General features: G+C 46.1%; 1 protein-coding gene across 1 annotated transcript in view; it reads left to right on the forward strand.

Annotated features, from left to right (window-relative positions):
• Positions 1-2,811: 2,811 nt before the first annotated feature.
• The window catches only part of LOC138288375 (coagulation factor XI-like), a 109,989-nt gene continuing 90,441 nt past the window's right edge, over positions 2,812-22,359 (forward strand). Inside the window, exons 1-2 of the mRNA XM_069229945.1 lie at positions 2,812-2,943; positions 21,504-21,566. Of these exons, the coding sequence (XP_069086046.1) occupies positions 21,512-21,566 (55 nt within the window). The 5' untranslated portion in view covers positions 2,812-2,943; positions 21,504-21,511. The remainder of the gene's footprint in view (positions 2,944-21,503; positions 21,567-22,359) is intronic.

Genomic DNA, 22,359 nt, shown 5'->3' on the forward strand with positions numbered 1-22,359 from the left:
CCTTTGCCCTGAGTGCCCAACTGTATGTATCTGGTATCACAGTTCTGGATTTTGGCCGTAGCCTCATACTAATCTAGTGTATTTACCGAGGCCTTGTCTCATACTAATCTAGTGTATCTACCGAGGCCTTGCCTCATACTAATCTAGTGTATCTACCAAGGCCTTGGGCTGACCCTTAATTTGAGTGTGGTCCTGGGCCTGCCTTCTATCCTGGAGAGTCACACTAACCATGCGCTATTTGTTCACAGACTCACTTACTGTTATAGTCATGAATTTATTACATAGAATGTCAATCTCAGCATATAGCATTTTGTGAATCCTTGGAACTCATGACCAGACCACCCAACACAGAGGTTGTGTCTGGAGAGCAGCCTGGACAGGCAGTGCTTCATTTGTAAATAAAAAGGTGCAGGTGCCCAAATCCGCTGCAATTTAATGTGCGAACACGGAAGACTGAGGCAGTGTCATTCTCAAACCATCTCGGGCCTCTTTAATCCATTTACAGCCACTCCCAGCCCCCTCAGCTCACTCTTGCAGCTTTCTGTTTTCTCCCATTGTGACGCGTTTTCGTTTTTCTTTTCCTCCGTCTTTCCCAAATGTGGCTGTTGCTTGCAGTAAATGCTCAAGGCAAAAAAATAAGTTCCTGCCCTCAAAAATAAGTGTTGGTGCTCCGCACCGGAAAAACAAGCACAAATTAAGCGCTGTGGACAGGACACTTGAAAAGAGAGCTACCCCAAACAGGTTCTTAAAGTGCAGACAGCGGATCCACTTGTCCTGCCTGCATTGATTGTAAAACAATGTGTAACCCACTCACCCACTTGTAGATTGAGTTCCAAGTTCTCTATGACCCAGGAAGGGAGTGTTACACAGACTATTCAGGGGAATGCTGTGCAACCAGAACCGGTGTCTGCCAGATAGCCAGCTACCTGGAGGTTAGGGGACATCAACTGAGTTCATCCCTTGCTGCAAGAACTGAATACCTATCATGAAGTGCCTAGACCCCACCCCGCCTGTCAACCCTGCAGGAGGAATCGCAGTCCTAGAGGAGCAAGGTAAAGTGTGACACCAGTGCAATGGGTCTATTGAGGACAGTGGAAAGACATCTGTATGCTCTGATGTTGGTGGGCCCTACTCTTCAGTTCCTGATGGGAATTGTGAAGTTGTGGCTTGACCCACTCTGTTGAGCTGTGTGTGCAATTGTAGCACGACCTGAGGGCCTGTGCTTGACCTATGAATTTTTGGTGTGACTGAGCCCAACTTGTGAAGTTGCGGTACAACCTGAGCCACTGCACCCAAATTATACCCCAAAGCAGCTGCATCTGCACCTAGCTGCGACATGACGCAGAGCTGTTGTGCAACCTAAAAGGCAAGTCCTGCTGGAAAGCCAATGGGGTTGAGTCATTCTCATTCAAAGCTTGTACTTGAATTGTACCTCACTCCTTACCAGGCAAAATAGTTTGTTTACAAACTAGATGCATTTAAACACCAGCAGATTGGCACGCTCGTGCTCCCAGTGATGAGCATGTTCTCAATATTGTCCTATTTAAATCATATTATAGCAAAATAACCACAATGGAGTGTCATGACACACCAAAAACCAGCTCACAAGCCACCAGTGGGTTGTGACCCACAGTTTGAGAAATGCTGATCTACACATCCCTTACAAATGTAGACTACGCTAGTGACCCTTTCATTAAGTGCTGCTTTTAAGAGTGTGGTGCAAAAGGCATAAGGAGTCAACACCTTTGCCAAGCAACAACCCAGTCTGGTTTTTAATGTGGCCTGATAAGACTGACTGCATAGCACCTTGATTCAACATGGTTAAGAGTTTTCTCTTTGATGCTAACTTTATCACATAAACAATATTTATTTTATGGATCTGGGCCTCACAAGGGCTGAAGTGCTTCACCAGGGTGAGTGGTGGCAGCCAGTGGAAGGGTATTGCTGAGGCTCCCTCACCATTTCTTGCAGGGCTTCTCACATGCACACACCCAGGCTCTGCCTGAAAGAGAAGGTAACGCCTTTCCCTTTTGGACCTGTATTAACAAGGCAGCAGCACACTTGCACACAAAGCACTCATAGGCTGAGAGGGGCCCTCTGTACATACACACATACATATACACACACACACACACAGGCACACAAACACACTTATAGGTACACATTCACAAAGTCACTCAAAAGGCAAAAAACGGGACAGGCCAAATATAAAAGTAAATGTAACGTTTTTAGTCCTTCTTTTATGTCTGACCAGTCCGGTCTTCGCTTAAAAATAAATTGAAGGAAAAAAGTACTTAATCTATTTGCAAATATTATTAAAGGCCAACAGGGCAAGACGATCTACAGAACAGAGCTTGCTCAGTTCGGGGGGCAGCGGGGCCTTGAAAAGCTGGGGTCTTGGGCCAGAGCCCACTTTGCCCATGCTTTAAAACGTCTCTGCGTCCAAACCCGAGCTCCGCATCGTGCTCCAGCCCTCCTCACACTCCAGATCCCCTGCTGCGTTGAAAGTGGACTGCCCTTGCCGCTATTTATTCTGCACTCGAACTGTTTGCAATGCAATGAAGTGTGTATTTTGCCCAGATGTGTGCTCTACCTGTATAGGAACGAGTCGTGCTGGCGGCCTTCCAGGACTCGACTTGCCTAATCAGGATGAGCGTGGCCGCTCCGCCCCTGATTTCATGCTATCAGCACCCCGCCCTTTACTCGTCTTCTTCCTCTCTGATATAACGCTATCACCTGCCCTTCACTACCCCCTCAGGCTCTGATTTCATCTCCACCCCGTCTAGTCGCCCCTCCCATGTTCAGCTGGCCCCGCCTCTCTCTGTCAACTTGGGTAACCGAGCGTGACTCGCACGCACCAGAACAGACAGCAGCCCCCGGCAGGTCCTGCACAACATCAGAAAAAACTCCAGAATCAATAACCAGCTACTTGAATAAGAGGGGGTAAGTTCAGAGGTGATTTTCAAGGTAACGTTTGATCTAATTGGACGTTCAATTGAACGTTTGTTTGTAACTTGTAGTAATTGGTGAAGCGGTTGTGACATTATCTACACATATTGCCTCTTAAACTTTACCTTTGTGTGCATTAACTTGAAAAATGTTACAGGAGATGCAGATATCTCAAATATTTTGTGTGTCCCCCTTCAGAACATGTCGGAGTGATTTTGATTTATTTCCAGCCCATGCTTCATGTTCTACAAGTAAAAGGTTGGGGTGCAAAAATGCATTAACAAAGTACCAGATTAGTCAATTTTGCACAACTGCACTAGTGGATTCAGCCACATTGGTAAAAAATTTTGTAGCTTCTTCTTCGGGGAGGGGGGTGTCCAACCAGAGCCGGCCTTAGCTAAGATAACACCCTGGGCATGGGCGGGAAGACATTCGGCACCCAAGCCGAGGGCAGTGATGCAGAAGGGGGTCCCTTTTGTGTTCGCTGGTCAGTACCTGGGAACACAACCACCCCGACCTCCCGCCGCTCACCTAAATCACCGGTAGCGTAGCTGCCTCGCGCAGATGCTGCTTCAGTTCATGTGTCAGCAGGGAGGACATGGAAGGGGGCTAAACGGGTGTTAAAAAGATCACCCTCTGTGTGATAATGAAGGACTAAAACCACTTTAAACTGGCAAACTAGACAGACACAAACAGCGAGGGACAAGGACAAGGCTGGAGCAGGCTGAGAAGGACGCCCCTGTTGAATGCGCACAGATCCACGCGCCCCATGGAATGCATGCACACCGGGGCCAGCTCGCCCATTCCAAGGGCCAGCCCTGTGTACAGCAACCGCCACCACAGAGAAGACAAGTCCTATGCAGGATGTGCATCTATCTGTATGAGCACTAGAAATAAATGTCCTTGTGTGGCGCACGCTACTGACTGAATCGGCTCTCGGCGCTTCATAATTTTCTTAGGTGGAATAACAAGAACACTTACAATGTTAAAAAAATACGTCCAGAAAACATATTGTAAGGCCAAAAACGTTTTTTATTTACATTGAATGAGATTTAAGTGTATACCAAATTTTATTTTCAATCGCAAAGTTTGTAAAATCACACGCTTTCCGTAAAAAATATAAAAAACACGTTTTTGTACATGTTTTCATATAGAAATCGTTAATACATTTTTGTTTTTCAAGATTCTTATTGAAGTCCAGAGGTCAAGTCTCAAAATATTACAATCATATATTTGAACTCCCTCCAGCCCCACCCTTTACAACCTCCCTCTCTTGGTACATCCACAGACAAGGTATAGATTGTGTAGAAAGACACTTTTCACCCATCCTTTATTTAACTAGTTAGAAAAGCTCTCCTCTCTCTCTCCTCAGACTAAAAGATGAAGTGACCACAGGCTTGGCGAGTTAGATTGGAGATTTTCTATATTCGAGAGTAAGCCAAGTATTGGTGACCATATTGTGCTGAACGTTTCTTCCACTACAAATTAAATATATATATATATCACCACGGGTGCATATAGAAATCTTCACAGCTGCGTACGCTGTTTGCCAGGATGTGCCTCCGCTTTGGCGATTCCTAGTTCCAAACAGATTAGTCCATGATGTTAGATGTTAATTCCAGTCTATTGAGCCCATTCGAACCTTCTGCATAAACTTCCAGAATGTGAGGTTTGCACAAGGAGGTTGAAGTTCTTTGGACAGTGAATGGCTTTCAATCGTACTCTGAACTTGCATTAATATAGCACTTACTAGTACTGACGGGGTGTTGAAGTGCTTAACGCCAGGCAGCACTATGTGCCGGAACCCATGGTTGGGTGTTTAGTCCAGTGCTACTGGTCTTGTGTACCCAGGCAAACCATTCGATGCACCCACTCGTTTCTTGTTGGTACATTAAATTATTAGAAATGTTGTTATTAGTGGGACAGGGAGATATGTGAATTAATGCAGATGTCTGGTGGGACTAATAGATAACCTAGAGGAGGTTGGCTATTGCAGGGGTACGGCTTCCATAACAGGGGAGACTGCGGTCGCTCAAATGAGTTGTGCACCATTGCAGAAGTACATTATTAGAGGTTGAAGCAAACATGCAAGTGACTTAGAGGAGGCATGTGCCCATAGTGAAAAGATATGCAGAGGATAGGAAAGGAAGAAGGCCATCATTTAAAAGAAAAAAAGGAAGGTGACCATCAGAGATTGTAAGTATTCATGTCAGATTTATTGAATATAGATGACACTTTTTAAGGCAGCGTGCAATTTGAGGATGCAACAGTCTAGACAGAAGCAACATTATTTGCATGTGAAGCTAGTGCTGCAGTCTGTGCTTTTGCTCGGCACTAGTTTCTCGTAAACAGTCGGTGTGGTGCTAGGCTACCACTAGTCCATCGTTTCAGGAACGACAGCTGATCATCTCAGGGGTTGTTAAAATAATGGCTGGCCGCACACTTCAAAATGAGATTCTGTAAATACTGGAACAGATTACTTCTCAAGTTTGGCTCACAAGATTAATTAGAAAGCAATGTGGATCCATTTTGGACACCTCTGGCTTAATGGTGCACAAGCTGGGGGTGGGGGGGGGGGGGGGGGTGAGCACAGCAGTTTTCTGGGAGAGCAGGAGTTTATTGTGTGCGTTGCTGTGGATAGAGGGTGGAGATCCAGACACTGAAATTCAGTAAAGACATTGTTAGCAAGGAGCTGCTGATTAAACTTTCTGGAGCTGGTCGGGGTGAGGGGCTGAACTACATATTCTGTTGTGGAAGGTGATGGGACCCATTAGGTTAGGCCTTCGGTCTTTTTCCATCACACTTTCAGTTGGGTTAATGTCAGCCATTGCAAGACCTCACACCTCTGTGTGCCTCTGTTGTGGGTGCCTCAGGCTGGAGACTACCCTGCTCTCAGGGGTGTCACAATGCAAAGACTGTGTCTGGATTGGGCCTGGGAAGGACTTTTGTAAAGAGAACCACCCTAAACCTGTTCCCTAGCATGCTCTCTTTGGAACCATTTATCACCGTTTTAAAGCACTCCCGGCTGTGGTAAAGCTGTAGTCGCAAACCCCAGTACTTGGTTATAAGGTTTCCATTGGTGGACACTCTGGGTTTTTGATATTACGATCTGGAGGTCAGAAAGGATCAACTACAATCCTGTTAGACTGGAAAAAGCATAATGTAGTTCAAAGTTAACAACAAAGCACCAGTTTTATCTGTGAATTCTCGACTCACTGCAGTGTTAAAGTGATTTTGTATGAGTAAGATATCTTTGTGTGAGCTCAATTCTTGAAGCAGGGACCCATGGCTGAAAAGTGTGACAATGCTGGGACCGTATTCACGACCGCTCGTGGCTGTCACCTGCTCTCCCTCGGATCTCTGATGCGTTCGACAGCGCTATAAACATGCATTTCCTACGTGGACCTGCGCTAAGAATGGCCATGGTGCTGCCTTAAGGTGCACACAGTTGACAGTGTCCAGCGATAGCCCTCATGTAAGGAATGTAAAACTTGGTGTCTTGTGGAGTATCCAAGACATCTGGGAAAATGACACTGTGACCTATGCCATTTAGGTTATTTACACATACCATCCATTATATGGGACAGATGTCCACTGTCAGTGATTGATACTGTAACAGACGGCATTTGTCCGTAATTTAATGTATGTTTTTAATTGACAGTTTTCAGTTCGTTCTTGGTAGAAAAAACATCTAGTGTAACCCCAGTTTGTGTCTGGCAGAAAGCAGAACACGCATCAGCAACACCAATAGATCTAGCCAATGAAAGGTAGTGTCTTTTGTTCTGTAGTCATTCTTTACAGCGGTGCGAATGATCTGCAGTGTGGCTAAAACTAATTTTAAAAAGTGCAATGAAGCAGCCTGGGTTAATGTTTATTAGCAGTGGAGGCATCATACTGCTTTTACTTTAGCCATAGTACACAACATTCTTGCTGCTATATAGCATGGTTACAAATCATTGCCAAAGTCGTCAATGCTCATTCTGTACAGCATGAACAAAAGGCAAATGCAGAGCTAATAGTCTCAAAGGCAAGCCCTGTTGGCTTTGCCAATGCTTCTTAGGTTTCTGTACAACACCCCTGCAATTCTGAGCAAATCAGTTAATCTCCCCATGTGTGAAAAAGAAAAAAGAATATGACATGTGGCAAAGAATCCCTCATATAAAGAAAGCAATTGCACCCATGTGCATGCCTCAGTGAAAATTCTTTTGGAAGCGGATGACATCTATTGTTCAAATGAAAGCAGATAACACCTGTTGTCACAGTAAACATCTATTTCAAAGGAGAAAATTGCTTCTTTGAAGTGCATTTGTCATAGAAATACATTGTTACAAATGGCAAGAGGTTTAATGAAGTCGACAGGGAAAAATAAAAAATAAAAATAGCATCTTAATCACAGCCTGATCAGCAGAAGGACAGCAATCAAGGTGAAGCAATCAGTGCTTGGTCCATGTTCCATCAGAAGGAAGAGGAAGTGAAGCCAGCATGGGCTGGCCAATTAAAAGGCAGCAAATAAGAGTGACCAATGAAGACAACAAATGTTAAGCAGTGGGTGAGCTGCATGGCCATTGTATAGAATATCACTTGCAAGCGAGAGCACTTGCAGCTCACAGGCAACACCTAAAAAGGGAAGCTAGAGACTGAATCATGGGGTTATGTGAGCTAAGAAGCCTGGGAGGAATGATTGTGTCGAAAACAACGCACAGAGCAAGACCCTCCTCAAAAAAGAAAGCAACATTTCACCAATTTGTACCCCTTCACCGGTTGTGCAGTGAAGTTGGAACAAAGTTGCTTTTAGGTAGAAAGTTACAAAATAAATGGTAATTGAGAATTCTGCACAAATTCTTCGTTTTTGGAGATGCTAATTCAGAAAAATATAACAGGATTACATTTGAAGTAGTCTATTAGACTGATTGTGTTACCATTGCAACTGAATACTTTGTCTGACAACTAATTTGGGCATGGCAAGACTCAATCATGCATATTTAAAGGTTTCTGACTAGGTTTCTTCTGGGTGGCAGTAAATTCTCATTAGTAACTGCTACGTAAATGTTAGTGTAATGACTCCTACAGTAATTTGTGTGAAGTACAGTTGCAGTCAATTTTTTTGTAATTCTGAAGTGTGATGGGAATAAAGATTTTTATTGGATCAAAACAAATCAATACACTTGGTGATAAAACCCGATTGTGTAGTTTTATTAGTAAAACTATATTTCTATGTGCATTTATTTAATGGCCATTTCATTGGGAAATGTGCAGTCAGCAAATGACGGCCAGCTACTAAAGCAAGCATTAGTCATACATTTGAAAGAGTATGCTTCAAAATGCACCGCCTGCTACACACTGCCCCATTTACCACACTCTTCCTGGATATCTTTGCAGCATGTGTTCTTTGGTTGGCGCTTGGATTTCTCACACTCCCTATGACTTCAAGGATGTAACATTGATGGCAACTCCTCGGCTCGGTGGTGGGAAAGGTGCTTCCATTGCTTGTTAGGGCTCATGGCACCCTTGATAGTTACTGAACTCAGGCCCATATTTATACTTTTTTGTGACGCATTTGTGTCATTTTATCACGCAAAAGCAGCGCAAACCTACAAAATACAATTATATTTTGTAAGTGTGCGTCGCTTTTGCGTCAAAAATTGACACATATGCGGCGCTAAAAAAGTAGCCGCATTAGTGATCACTATGCACCCACTTTATGTTCTGTGCGGCAAACCTAGGCTCATATTTATACTTTTTTAGCGCCGCATTTGCGTCGTTTTTGACGCAAAATCGGCTCAAACTTACAAAATACAATTGTATTTTGTAAGTTTACACCGATTTTGGGTCAAAAAACGACGCAAATGCGGCGCTAAAAAGTATGAATATGGGCCTAAGTGCTTCACAATACATAAATTATAGATTGACTATATGTGTCCCAAACTCGGTTTAGGAGGACTCCAAGGTCACTCTTGCAAAAAGGAAACTAATCGAGATTATTAGAAGTTCTGCAGAATAAAGAGACCACAACTTTTATTTCTTGAATCCCATGGACCAGAGTGTGAAGAAAAAATAAAAGCTCGGCACACAGTTCAATGCAGCAGAACTGTGCGCCTGTTGGAAATGTCTAGGAGCTGTGGGAATTTCTGTAGACTAGAGACTATAGGTATTTTTTTATTTATTTTGTCTCTTCCTCTGCCACTGAGTTGGTTATGTGCCTTTTAGTCAGGGCCCGCTTTAGGGATGTGCGACCACTGTCATCACACCGGGAACTGAACTTACGCAGCACTGTGTTTTGAAAAAACATGGGTTGGAAAAGCATCTCCTGCAGAGTTCCTTGTGTGTCCAGCAATTTTAAGGCAACAGTAAAAGTGTCAAGATGACTCCAGCGATTAATGTACCACTGGAGAGTAATTGGAGTTTTCTCTAGTGGCATTTTGATTGATCATAAAGTAGCGCAAAGGGTTAATGTGCCTGCTACAGAGAATGCGTATTACGTAGATCACGGATTTGTATTGTTTTGTACATAGCTCAGTGGGTTCTGTTTTTGTCACAGAGATACTTTTGTTACTTGCAGTTCATAATTACAGTCTTAATACAGCCCCATGAGCTACAAACTAACCTCAAAGAGCTGCATGTAAACTGCAGGGCATATGTTAGAACTTTGTTTTTCTCAACTCTTGCATTATCCTAATGTTGCTATAAATGTTTGTTCAGGTAGAAATAAATGTGTGTGAGTAAAGACAACCGATTAGCCCTGATCTGTGCTTCTCCGGACAAAATATACAGCCCACCAGTATGAGTGACATGTGACTCCTACACTTCGAAGTCTTCATTTCTTTATGTAACGTTTCCTTTAAACTGATTTACACGCGTATGATTGGTTGTACCTGTACGTGTTTGTGATATAAAGTTGCCGGGCACCCTACACTGGTATGAGTAGCCCCGCTGGAGGGAGTTCGGAAACTGGGGAGGCGCCAGCAAAGATTGCCGCCCCGGGCTGCACCAGCGCTAAAGCCAGCCCAGCTTTCACAGCTAAAAGGAAGAGAAAACTGCGAATTTGGCCTAAAGCCATAAAGGGATTCCACGTGAGCCAGGAGTTCCATGTGGAATCCGGTTCTTTGTCTCGCTGGGTGCTCTGGGCAGTGCTTAACCTGCGCTGGTGGCTGCCGGCGGGAGCCGCCGCTCGGACATTATCCAGAAGAGGGGAAACACACGAAGGAGAACGACGCAGGAGGAGAAAGACAGAAAAGCGTCACGTAGGGAGCAGGCGGGAACCCGTCTATCTGGTAGTAGACTAAAGAAGCATCAGGTGGTTAAGACTATGCAGCCTTGGTACTGGGGTCGCCAAATGTTATTGCCCGGGCCGTGGACTTCGGAGCAGAGCTTCTGGCACCGGCGCTCATACGTTTATAAATTAAGCTGGGGCTCTAGGTAACAGTTGCCTGGGTCCCACAGTTCTACCAGCGTTAGACCCCTGAATTAATTCCAAGGGAGACGGGACACCGCTTGACCAGATTGTGTGACCCTGGCCACATCGTTTCTCTCCACACTTCGGTTCCCTTGCCACAAATTGGCAGCATGCTGGACCAGGTCTCGTCTGATTTTGTTTCAATAGAAAAGCTGTTGCTACCCCTCGCTTCTAGCGCTCTGAAGTTATTGGAAGGACGGAGGGTAATGATTTTTTTTGTTCATGTGTAGGTGCATAGAGCAAATGAAATGCTACACATTGTTGTAATGTTTTGTGGATATTTTTTATGAAGTATATTCCTATTTATTAAGGCAAAGTAAATATTGTTTAGATTACTTAAAATCATGAAAAATAAAAATGCAAAGGGAAGTACACATCATAAAGATAATCATATGCAGCGTACAAAAAAATAATCTAGTTACGTGTTAAAACATTCATGCATAAAAATGTTTGTTTGAATCTCTTTACTACAATTTTTATATACATTTTTATTACACATACTGAGTACTTGGTAGCAATATTAATTGACAGCTGCACCTCATTTACATTTCATATCCACATTAATATCCACTTCTTATCCAACCGTACAATTTGTGTATGAAGTCAGAGATTCAGTATGTCTAATATAAGCAACGAAAAGCAACATGGCAGCTAAATTAGGTTGTCAGCCTCAGTAATGGGGCATTAACAGGTAAGGGGGGTCCTCAGCATGCAGGGATTAAAGGAGGGGAACAGTACATGGCCTTGTCAGGGTGTGTATCAGACAAATACATGAACTAGTGGTTAGGTTCAAGAGGGGTGTAGGAAAGTACCATCTTGCCTGGCATGTTACCCCCATATTTCACTGTATGTTGTTTTAGACCATGTGTCACTGGGACCCTGCCAGCCAGGGCCCCAGTGCTCATAAGTGTGCCCTGTATGTGTTCCCTGTGTGGTGACTAACTGTCTCACTGAGGCTCTGCTAACCAGAACCTCAGTGGTTATGCTCTCTTTGCTTTCCAAATTTGTCACTAACAGGCTAGTGACTAAGTTTACCAATTCACATTGGCATACTGGTACACCCATATAATTCCCTTGTATATGGTACTGAGGTACCCAGGGTATTGGGGTTCCAGGAAATCCCTATGGGCTGCAGCATTTCTTTTGCCACCCATAGGGAGCTCTGACAATTCATACACAGGCCTGCCACTGCAGCCTGCGTGAAATAACGTCCACGTTATTTCACAGCCATTTACCACTGCACATAAGTAACTTATAAGTCACCTATATGTCTAACCTTCACCTGGTGAAGGTTGGGTGCAAAGTTGCTTAGTGTGTGGGCACCCTGGCACTAGCCAAGGTGCCCCCACATCGTTCAGGGCAAATTCCTCAGACTTTGTGAGTGCGGGGACACCATTACATGCGTGCACTATACATAGGTCACTACCTATGTATAGCGTCACAATGGTAACTCCGAACATGGCCATGTAACATGTCTAAGATCATGGGACAATTCCATGACCCCCCCGGGTCTCTAGCACAGAACCCTGGTAATGTCAAACTGCCTTTCCGGGGTCTCCACTGCAGCTGCTGCTGCTGCCAACCCCTCAGACAGGTTTCTGCCCTCCTGGGATCCAGGCATCCCTGGCCCAGGAAGGCAGAACAAAGGATTTCCTCTGAGAGAGGGTGTTACACCCTCTCTCTTTGGAAATAGGTGTGAAGGGCTGGGGAGGAGTAGCCTCCCCCAGCCTCTGGAAATGCTTTGATGGGCACAGATGGTGCCCATCTCTGCATAAGCCAGTCTACATCGGTTCAGGGAACCCCACCCCTGCTCTGGCACGAAACTGGACAAGGGAAAGGGGAGTCACCACTCCCCTGACCAGTACCTCCCAGGGGAGGTGCCCAGAGCTCCTCCAGTGTGTCCCAGACCTCTGCCATCTTGGAAACAGAGGTGTTGGGGGCACACTGGACTGCTCTGAGTGGCCAGTGCCAGCAGGTGAAGTCAGAGGCTCCTTCTGATTGGTTCTTACCTCTCTTGGTAGCCAATCCTCCTAACTTGGTAGCCAAACCTCCTTTTCTGGCTATTTAGGGACTCTGCTTTGGAGAATTCTGCAGATAATGAATACAAGAGCTCACCAGAGTTCCTCTGCATCTCCCTCTTCACCTTCTACCAAAGGATCGACCGCTGACTGCTCCATGATGCCTGCAAAACCGCAACAAAGTAGCAAGATGACTACCAGCAACATTGTAGCACCTAATCCTGCCAGCTTTCTCAACTGTTTCCAGGTGGTGCATGCTCTGGGGGTAGCCTGCACCAGAAGCTCTGAAGAAATCTCCAGTGGGTTGACGGAATCTTCCCCCTGCTAACGCAGGCACCAAAAGACTGCATCACTGGTCCTCTGGGTCCCCTCTCATCCTGACGAGCGTGGTCCCTGGAACACAGCAATTCTGTCCAAGTAACTCCCACAGTCCAGTGACTCTTCAGTCCAAGTTTTGTGGAGGTAAGTCCTTGCCTCCCCACGCTAGACTGCAAAGCTGTATATCGGGTGATTTGCAGCTGCTCCGGCTTCTGAGCACTCTTCCAGGATTTCCTTCATGCACAGCCTAGCCTGGGTCCCCAGCACTCCGTCCTGCAGTGCACAACCTTCTGAGTTGTCCTCCGACATCGTGGGACCCCCCTTTGTAACTTCGTGTGGACTCCAGTTCACTCTTCTTCCAAGTGCCTGTTGGGGTACTTCTGTGGGTGCTGCCTGCTTCTGTGAGGGCTCTCTGAGTTGCTGAGCGCCCCCTCTGTCTCCTCCTCCAAAAGGCGACATCCTGGTCCTTCCTGGCCTTCAGCAGCACCCAAAAATCTTCACTGTAACCCTTGCAGCTAGCAAGGCTTGTTTGCAGTATTTCTGCGTGGGAACACCTTTGCAAGCTTTATTGCGACGTGGGAAATCCATCTTCCGAAGGAGAAGTTCCTAGTCCTCTTCTTTCTTGCAGAACTCCAAGCTTCTTCCAACTGGAGGCAGCTTCCTTGCTCCTTCATCTGGGGTTTCCTGGGCTCCTGCCCCCCTGGACACTGTTGCAACTATTGGACTTGGTCCCCCTGTCTTACAGGTACTCAGGTCCAGAAATCCATTGTCAGTGCACTGCTGGTGTTTGTTCTTCCTGCAGAATCCCCCTATCACAACTTCTGTGCTCTCTGGGGGTAGTAGGTGTACTTTACTCCTACTTTTCAGGGTCTTGGGGTGGGGTATTTTTCTAACCCTCACTGTTTTCTTACAGTCCCAGCGACCCTCTACAAGCTCACAGAGGTCTGGGGTCCATTCGTGGGTCGCATTCCACTTTTGGAGTATATGGTTTGTGTTGCCCCTATCCCTATGCTTGCCTATTGCAACCTATTGTAATTCTACACTGTTTGCATTACTTTTCTTGCTCTTACTTACCTAATTTTGGTTTGTGTACATATAACTTGTGTATATATCTTACTTTCTTACTGAGGGTACGCACTGAGATACTTTTGACATATTGTCATAAAAATAAAGTACCTTTATTTTTAGTAACTCTGTGTATTGTGTTTTCTTATGATATTGTGCATATGATATAAGTGGTATAGTAGGAGCTTTGTATGTCTCCTAGTTCAGCCTAAGCTGCTTTGCCATAGCTACCTTCTAGGGAAAAAAGTTATGGGGAATGAAAGGTAAGAGTGTCAGTTTACAGGTGTAAAGCATTCTGAGCATCCACCGGTGACGTAGGTGCGTCATGAAATGTGTCGCCAAGCCGCATTGTCACCAGGATAGTGTCTCAGCTGTTTGTTAATGGGTATTTACAGAGACCGCACATGTCCTCTATGCCCCCAGAAGCCCCCTCAGCATGGGCCTATGCCGGCATGGACATCCCCCAGGCATAGACCTCTGGTGGTGCGACAATCTCCACCCCCAGATAATTAAACGTTTGGCAGGGATCAGACACAAATCTATAAATAGAGTGGTGACTGTGTGTTTTTTTTGTCTCTACACATTAGGCCCAGCAAACAGGCCGGCCAGGAGTGGGGTACCGGTCTCTCCGTAGAGTGCGCTAGGTGAGAAGTCACACCCAGCCAATACTGATGAAGAGAGGGGCAGTCTCATAACATATGTATCAAGCCAGTGTCGGGTTGGGCACAGCGGGGGGCAGGCAGCATCAGTCCTATGACAGTAACATTTTATTTTTGCAGGTGTAAGGTAGGCCTTGTGGACTATGTAATGCTGAATAAGGCGGAAGCGGGCATTGTGTGGAATAAGGGAGAGATATTCCATCATGCTTGTCCATTCTTTGTCTGTACAAAGGCGGCCTAAATCAGTTTCCCAATGAGTGCACAGTGGTGTCACAGAGACCGCCGCATGTGTACTTAGAGAGTCAGCAAACTAATGTGGCAAGTGGCGGCCCATGACATGGAGGTACTGCCTGGGAAGGTGCATCCGGCCTTCCCCTTGCATTCCACCACAAGCAGCATAAAGGGCATCAATGAGTGAGTTATAAAGGAGACCATGAGCCAGAAAGTGTTGCAGATTTTTTTAAACATTGGTGCTAAATCAGGGGGAATCCTGTGAACATCCCACAAGTAGAGTAGCAAGTCGTCGACGTACAATGACACTGAGTGCAGGCCATCCCCCAGCGGTAAACCCCAGGCACACCTGTGTGCACGAAGAGCAATGGGCAATGGTTCAAAAGCTAGCAAGAAGAATAGAGGGTAGAGGGGACAGCTTTGCGGTTCCATTTTGAATCATGATGGGATCAGAAATCCAAGACCCAGTTGTTACTCTAGCTGCAGGTTGGCTTTATAATAACTTCACCAACTCAATAAACATGTGGCCCAATCCATAGCGAGCCAAAACTGCGATTAGAATATCCTACTCCAGGGAGTCAAAGACCTTCTCCAGGTCTAGGACCAGATATCTGGATCTTGGCCAGGTCCAGGGACCTTTTCCATAACTCTGCAGAATCTGCGTAGATTCAGTGAGGTACTTCGAGCAGGGAAAAACCCTTTCTGACCGGGGCATATGAGCGTGGGCACCAGAGGAGCCAGTGAGTCTAACAGCTTGGCAAGAATTGTATCCCTGTTAACGAGCACTAGAGGGCAGTATGAGCCCAGAACTGTGGGATCACTGTCTGATTTGGGCAAGGAGATAAGTAATGCTTCGCCGACTGAGTGATGCAGACAGGCAGCTTGGAGGTCGTCATTGTAAAGTGTTCGAGCACCTCAGTAGGTCACTGGGGGTGCCACTGGCGCCTGAAAAGACTCAGGGACCTACAGTGTGCTTGACATTCCTTGGCATTGAGATTGATTCAATAGCAGGGATGTGCCGATTGCCGAAGGACAAGGTCACAGCTCTGCAGGCCGACATCAGGCAGGTGCTCAGCAGGGATAAGACAACGCTAGCCACAATTCATAGCCTCCTGGGCAGGCTCAACTTTGCAGCAAGGATTATACCAGCAGGCAGAATATTTGCCAGGTGGCTAGCAAGGGCGACAGCGAAGGTCAGCAAACCCCGACACATGGTGCGCCTCAGCAAGGGCCTGAAGGATGACCTGCGCATGTGGCTGTCATTTTTGGAGGAATTCAATGGTTCCTTATTGTGGCGCTTGGCATGGTGTACCTGTCAGCAGCTCCAGCTCGCCACTGACGCTTAATGCAGGGAGGGGTTTGGGGTCATACTAGACCGGCAGTGGTGTGTGGCGAAATGGCCCAACGCATGGGTCAGGCATGGACTCACAAAGAACATTACCGTACTGGAAATGTTCCCAATTGTCCTCTCGCTCTATTTGTGGCCACAAGTGTTAGCCAACAGGAGGATTACATTCTGGTCGGACAACATGGCAGTAGTGCAGGCCATCAATTGCCAGTCGGGGAACTGCCTTGTATTGTTAGGACTGTTGAGGGAGCTAGTGAGAGGTTGCCTGTTGAGAAATGTGGATTTTCGAGCGCGGCATGTGCAAGGGGTGAAGAACGTGGCTGCTGATGCTCTTTCTCGTTTTCAGTGGGCGAAATTCAGGGCGGCATGCCCCCAGGCGACGGAGGAGATGACACCGTTCAAGGAGGAGTGGTGGCGCTTGGCTCAGTGGATCAAAGGATAGGGGCGCTGGGGGAGCTATCAGTGGCCCCTGCTACCCGCGCCAAGTACAAGGCGTGCTTCGACAGGTTCACATCACTAACACAGTCATGGGGGGTTGGTGACGCCCACCCGCCGGCCGCAGGGGTGCACCGCTTCGTACTATGGGCGAAGGACAACGGGAAATCGCACGCGTGGGTCTCCAGCCACTTGGCGCCCATTGCCCATTTCTCAAAATTAAGGGGAGATGGAGACCCTACGGCCGGTTTCCCGTTGAGGGCAGCACTGAAGGGATGGGCCAGACAAGAGGAGAAGACACACGACCATAGGACGCCTATTGATCTAGACATGCTCAGGGGCTTGGTGGGGGCACTCTCAGCTATTTGTGACACACCGTACGAGGAGCTGTTATTCAGTGTCACATTTTCCCTAGCCTTCTTCGGAGCATTCAGGACCTCTGAGTTAGTGGCGAGGTCAAGGAGCGACGCGTCCGATAGGGCTCTAATATGGGCTGATCTCAAGATGGGCCAAGACATGGCCGAACTAAAAGTTTGGCGCTCAAAAACTGACCAGAGAGGGATAGGTGTGGTGGTGCGTTTAAGAGTACTAGGAGACCCCATATGTTGCCCAATAGAACTCCCCAGGAGGTACATGGCATGCCGTCCCTCAGGGCCAGGATACCTATTGCTACACCATAATGGCCAGCCTTTGACACAGTTCCAATATAGAAGGGTCTTGAGCTGGGCAATCGCAAAGGCAGGGTACCAGGGGCAAAAATGGTCAACGCACTCCTTTAGAATCGGTGCGGTCACCACGGCCTATGCGGAGGGCCTGCCGGCGGAAACCATTAAGAGGATTGGAAGGTGGCAGTCAGGGAGATACAAGCTGTACATCAGGACCTTGGATAATATGGGCGGTTTAGCATAAGAAGGGTACTAGGGTGCAAAACAGGTGATAATATTGTAACGTTATAAGACCATAAAAATGTGCGATCACGGTTGTCAATAAATAGCGTGGTAATGCCTACCTTCTTGTCCGTCTAGGAGCTAAGACAATCTGGGTGATGGGCCACTCATTGGTGGACAGAGCAGGACACCGGGCCAGAGAGAGTGGCTGGAAGCACGGTTTCAGCAACATCAAACTTGCCTGGATGGGGACCCCGGGAATGAGATGGGCCATGCTGGAACCTAGAGTCCGCCAGCTGGTGAGGGAGAAAGGGTTTAAGCCGGACATTCTAGTAATCCACCTGGGCGGGAACGACCTCACCTCTTGTGGGAGGGGCCCACTGCTGCAGGCCATGTCACAGGGCCTGGCCAGACTTGCCACCCTGATGGAGGGCGGCGAATTAATTTGGTCTGAGATTATCTCGAGGGAGGCGTGGCGGGGAGCCAGGTCTCCTGCCGCGATTGAAAGGTCCAGGAGGAGAATCAACTGGTCGATAGAAAAATTTGCAAATCAGCACGGATTTGGTTTCGTCAGACATATCCTGCTGAGTAGACGCCTGAGCAGTAATTTTGAGGCAGATTGGATACACCTGTCAGACGCAGGCGCAGATATTTTTCTAATAAATGTCAGAGACGCTCTTGAGCGAGCAGGGTGTGAGTAGCATTTAAAAGAGGGAGCACAGGTGGGGGGGCCCGGTTATCGCAAGATGCCATCCCCGGGGCTTGGCGGAGTTACAGGGCGATCCTAAAGCTTTAAAATTGGTTAAAAGGCCTCCAGATGGTGATTCCTGAAGCCAAAGATATTCCTCAGGGCACTGGGAGCCTTTACGGCGGGGCCTGGGATGACGCAACGGCGCTCCTTAATCCCGCAAGGGACAGTTGGAATCCTGAGCAACTGTGGAGACTGGCCGGGGTCTCGCTCTGACTTGTCAGGAGCATGACAAACTAATAAAGTGGTAAACCACGATAAGGGAACGAGCTGTAAGATGCTAAGCATGTTGGTGCAGAGAACACCAGACGTAACAGCTCTAACTTTCTCAGGATGGGTGTCGGCCAATACTAATAAACTCATCTCCGACACCGGGATCGCCCGTAAGCTAACCCTACCTGTGAAATCAATAAATTGCGACATATTATACCCACAAACATTGTCCTGGCATTATTACGTTGCATGCATGGTATTGTGATAAACACTAATTGTACTTACCTTAAAGAGCTAGGGGTAGCAGCGCTATGCTTCGCTGACTGAGTGATGCAGACAGGCAGCTTGGAGGTCATCATTGTAAAGTGTTTGCAGGCGGGCACCAGGAGTGTGGTGTGTGTTTTATAAAATTCGAGTTGAAGACCGTCCGGTCCCGTGGTCTTTCCTGTGTGCAGTCCGCGTATAGCCTCATGTATCTCAAATAAGGAGATGGCGTTCTCCAGCTCAACCCTCTGGTCGGGAGATACGGTGGGCGGGGGCGTGCTGGATAGGAAGGAACCACTAGTGTATAGGTCAGTGCTGTGGTTTGTGTATACACTGTGGACCAAACCCATTGTGAAAGGTAATTGTTCACATCCCATAAACTCTAAACAACTGCAGACATATTTTCCGAATATCCAACTGTTCAGGTTAGATACAGAGAACATGTTCCATTGTTTATTTCTTTAACTGGCACAAACGACATAACATGGACCGATTAAATAGATTTAGTGAAATATATAAAAGAAGGAACTTTAAAAATATTTTAATCAAGAGAGGGTTAGTTGATTAATTTAAACAATCCTGTCACTTGTGTATTTAAAAATCTGACATTAGTTGTTTTATATCTGAACATTTCTCCATGTCAGCATTCAATTGATAACTTAATGGGGCAAATTGTGTGTTGTCAAAAGGATAGATGCATTGAGGTTTAAAAATGAATCATTCGACTATTCAAGTGCAGAGGGCCATAAGGGCTAAGCAAAAGTGAGGCTCTTTGTAGGATGACACCTATTCAAGAAGCCGCTATGCATCCTTTTGGCGAGATATGAGGCCTGTAGGATCGCAAGGAAAAGCTCTGTTTGTAATCAGATAGAACACGACACAAGCGAGAATTCACACCTCAGCCAAGGGAAAGTGTTCTGTACTGAAGCCACAGCAACTCTTTCATCGTTCAATATTCTTCTACATTAGACCAACACTGGGGCACTCGTCGAGTGCTGTGCATTTCAGGGCAAGGCTGGCATACCTGCACTGTCACTGCTAGGGTGGACCTCCAGAGATGATTGGTTCTTCCCATAGTGGCACTGACTCCAACATCCTAGTTCTTAAGTAGAAATACGTTATCTTTCAGTAAGAAACCAGAGTAAAACTATCTCTTTACTCACTTTTGTAGCCCACCTCCCCCTGAAATAAATGAGAAATGTGTTCTGTGCCTTCTGCTTGACCTCATTTCATTACCCCAGCTGCAGTCCTTTGCCAAGAACAATAGGTGGCATCACACCAAACAAAACATGTGGCCAAGCAGTGCCTGTACCAGGGTCAGCTAAACACACATGGGGCTCTGATGTGCAGAACAAATATTTACCTGTCTAGAGTATCAGTATTCTCAAGCGAAGTTTGTTTATACAGTTACATGACATTTCCTGGTAAGAGGTGCGCATTGTTTGTACTTCACTTTTTGTCAGGCCAAAGCTTGGCACTGCTCACTTTCAACACAAGCCTCAGCCAGGAACATGTGGTAAACTGGTTTCATCTCCACCCTTCAACCACCTGTGTGACTTCCCTATCTTCAGCAGCCAAGAACCCAAAGCAGGATTTCAAGACTGTTGAGGCAGAAAAGTCCTTCTCATGGTGACAGACGTGCACCCCTGCCCTGAGTGCTCCAGCTGCAACAATATCTGGATCCCTGGTAGTAATTTTTCATCTTGGACGAACACAGATCATTTATATGGGCTATGGTCTAGGCCTGTCTCCCCGATTGTTGTGCTGCTTAGACCGTAAAGGGTGCCCAATGCTCGACTCTCGTAAGTGGTAAAGAATTGCTGGCCTTATTAAAAAGGTAAGTAGCACAAGCACAGTGGTGTCATCAATAATGATTATCATTAGAGTGAAGAGGCCTTTTTACCTGTGCCACTGAAATGGTGTCTACCAGCCCACTCATGTAAAGTTCTGCTGCTGTGTGCTTAATTCATCCTTAGCATATAGCGCTGTGCACTGAGTGTGTGCGTGCTGTGATGCGTGTGTGCCTGTGAGCTGTACAATACATGTTGGCCTATGGGTTCCATATTAGGAGCCCAGGGTCTTGAGGAAAGCATGTGGAGGAGGAGGAGAAGACCCACAGCCAGATTTTTGGATTCTTGCGAGCTGGTTGGGACACACACTAGAGGAAGGGGGAGCCTGGCTCTCCTGTGCACTTCAAAAAGGGCTCTTTGATCTTGAAAAGGTCAGTGGGTCCTGGGGAAAAAATCAGGAAGGAGTCGAGGCTGATAAGGGAATCATAAAGAGTAGGGCTGGGGGCCTTTGTAACCTTTGGTAGGCATATGTCTGTGAGGCCTACATTCAAGTGTGAGCCACAAGAAACACCAAGGGCTTGTATTCTGGGACTATCTATGTTGGAGTCACATCTGATGTGAGAGGCTGCTTGCAGGGCAAAGGACAAGACAGTGCAGTGGGCCCTACAAAGGAGGCACCTGTGAAACACAAACTTCAAAGCATGAGACACTAAATCACATTGGTGTTTCGAAATGGATTATAAAAAAAGGGAGCTGGAAGTGAGTGCAGCCAATTCTGCCTTTCTCATATTTCTGATGAACAGTGAGAGTTTTAAATAAGCTTCTGGAATGGGAGTGCAAAGCAATGATAATAAGGTCATTTCAGGCCCAAAAGGGACAACAATATATTACCTAATTTGTGACTGCACACTCTAATATGAACATGCACATCTTTGTACTTCATTGCCTTTGCTAGATATTAAAGTCCCAATTTGGTGACCTTTGCTAGATATTAAAGTCCCAATTGAGTGACTTAAAAATGAATGTGTGCAGAGAGAACCAGTGGAAAGACGTAAAACTCATAAACTTGTTTTTCTTTTCTATCCTCGTGATTTTGTTGCTAATCGAGTCAATCATTTTTTACAGATAAAATCATGAAATATTTCATCCTTCTTCAAGTCTTTCTTGTGTGTGCAACAGCAAATGAAGGTAAGATACATTTACAGACAGGGTAAAGGTCTTCAAAAAACAGAGGGAGGGGGACTAACCAAGTTAGGCGATATGCAAGTGACATCACTGTGGGTGACATCACAGGGAGTGGCATCTCGACCTTTGACCTCACAGGAAATGACATTACAAGAGGTTACATCAGATCGTAGGACCTGAAACATATGTTTAGCAGGTCTATCAAGAGTACATATGTGTACATTATCAGATTTAACAAATGAAAGCTGATACTTAGGAGTGTGACGTGAGTTCCCTGTCTGAAGGATTTACCAGACCAAATGTGGATGAAGTTTGGTGTCTTACTAACTACAGTAAACAACCCAATACGTACTACAAGCTAGGCATACTGAACTTGGCATGGTTTATGCATTACGTGAAAACACTAGAAACTGCAATTGTGAATATCAAAACTGTAACATTTATTAATCTACCAAACGCACCACCATTATACACACTGACAATTTTAGCACACTTTGACCATTACCAAAAACAAAACTGCATTTGGTATGCTCAGCATGGCACATGATATTCACTATGAGTGATACAATTATAATTGGCTATTGTGTACATTTATTAGTTAAGACATTATAGACCATGCTATATTGCCACAGGAAATGTATCTATAAGAAATTAGTAATTAGTGAGACCTTTTACATCACTGAATCCATAACATGTGGGTAGCAAAATTACTTTAAAAAATCCCATGACTCTGGTTTCTTTTGTTGTGTTGGACAGTAGGATCTACCTTCTTAGACTGAGTACCATCTGTGTGGAG

This window comes from Pleurodeles waltl, chromosome 4_1 (genome assembly GCF_031143425.1).
Source record: "Pleurodeles waltl isolate 20211129_DDA chromosome 4_1, aPleWal1.hap1.20221129, whole genome shotgun sequence".
NCBI classification, from domain to species: domain Eukaryota; kingdom Metazoa; phylum Chordata; class Amphibia; order Caudata; family Salamandridae; genus Pleurodeles; species Pleurodeles waltl.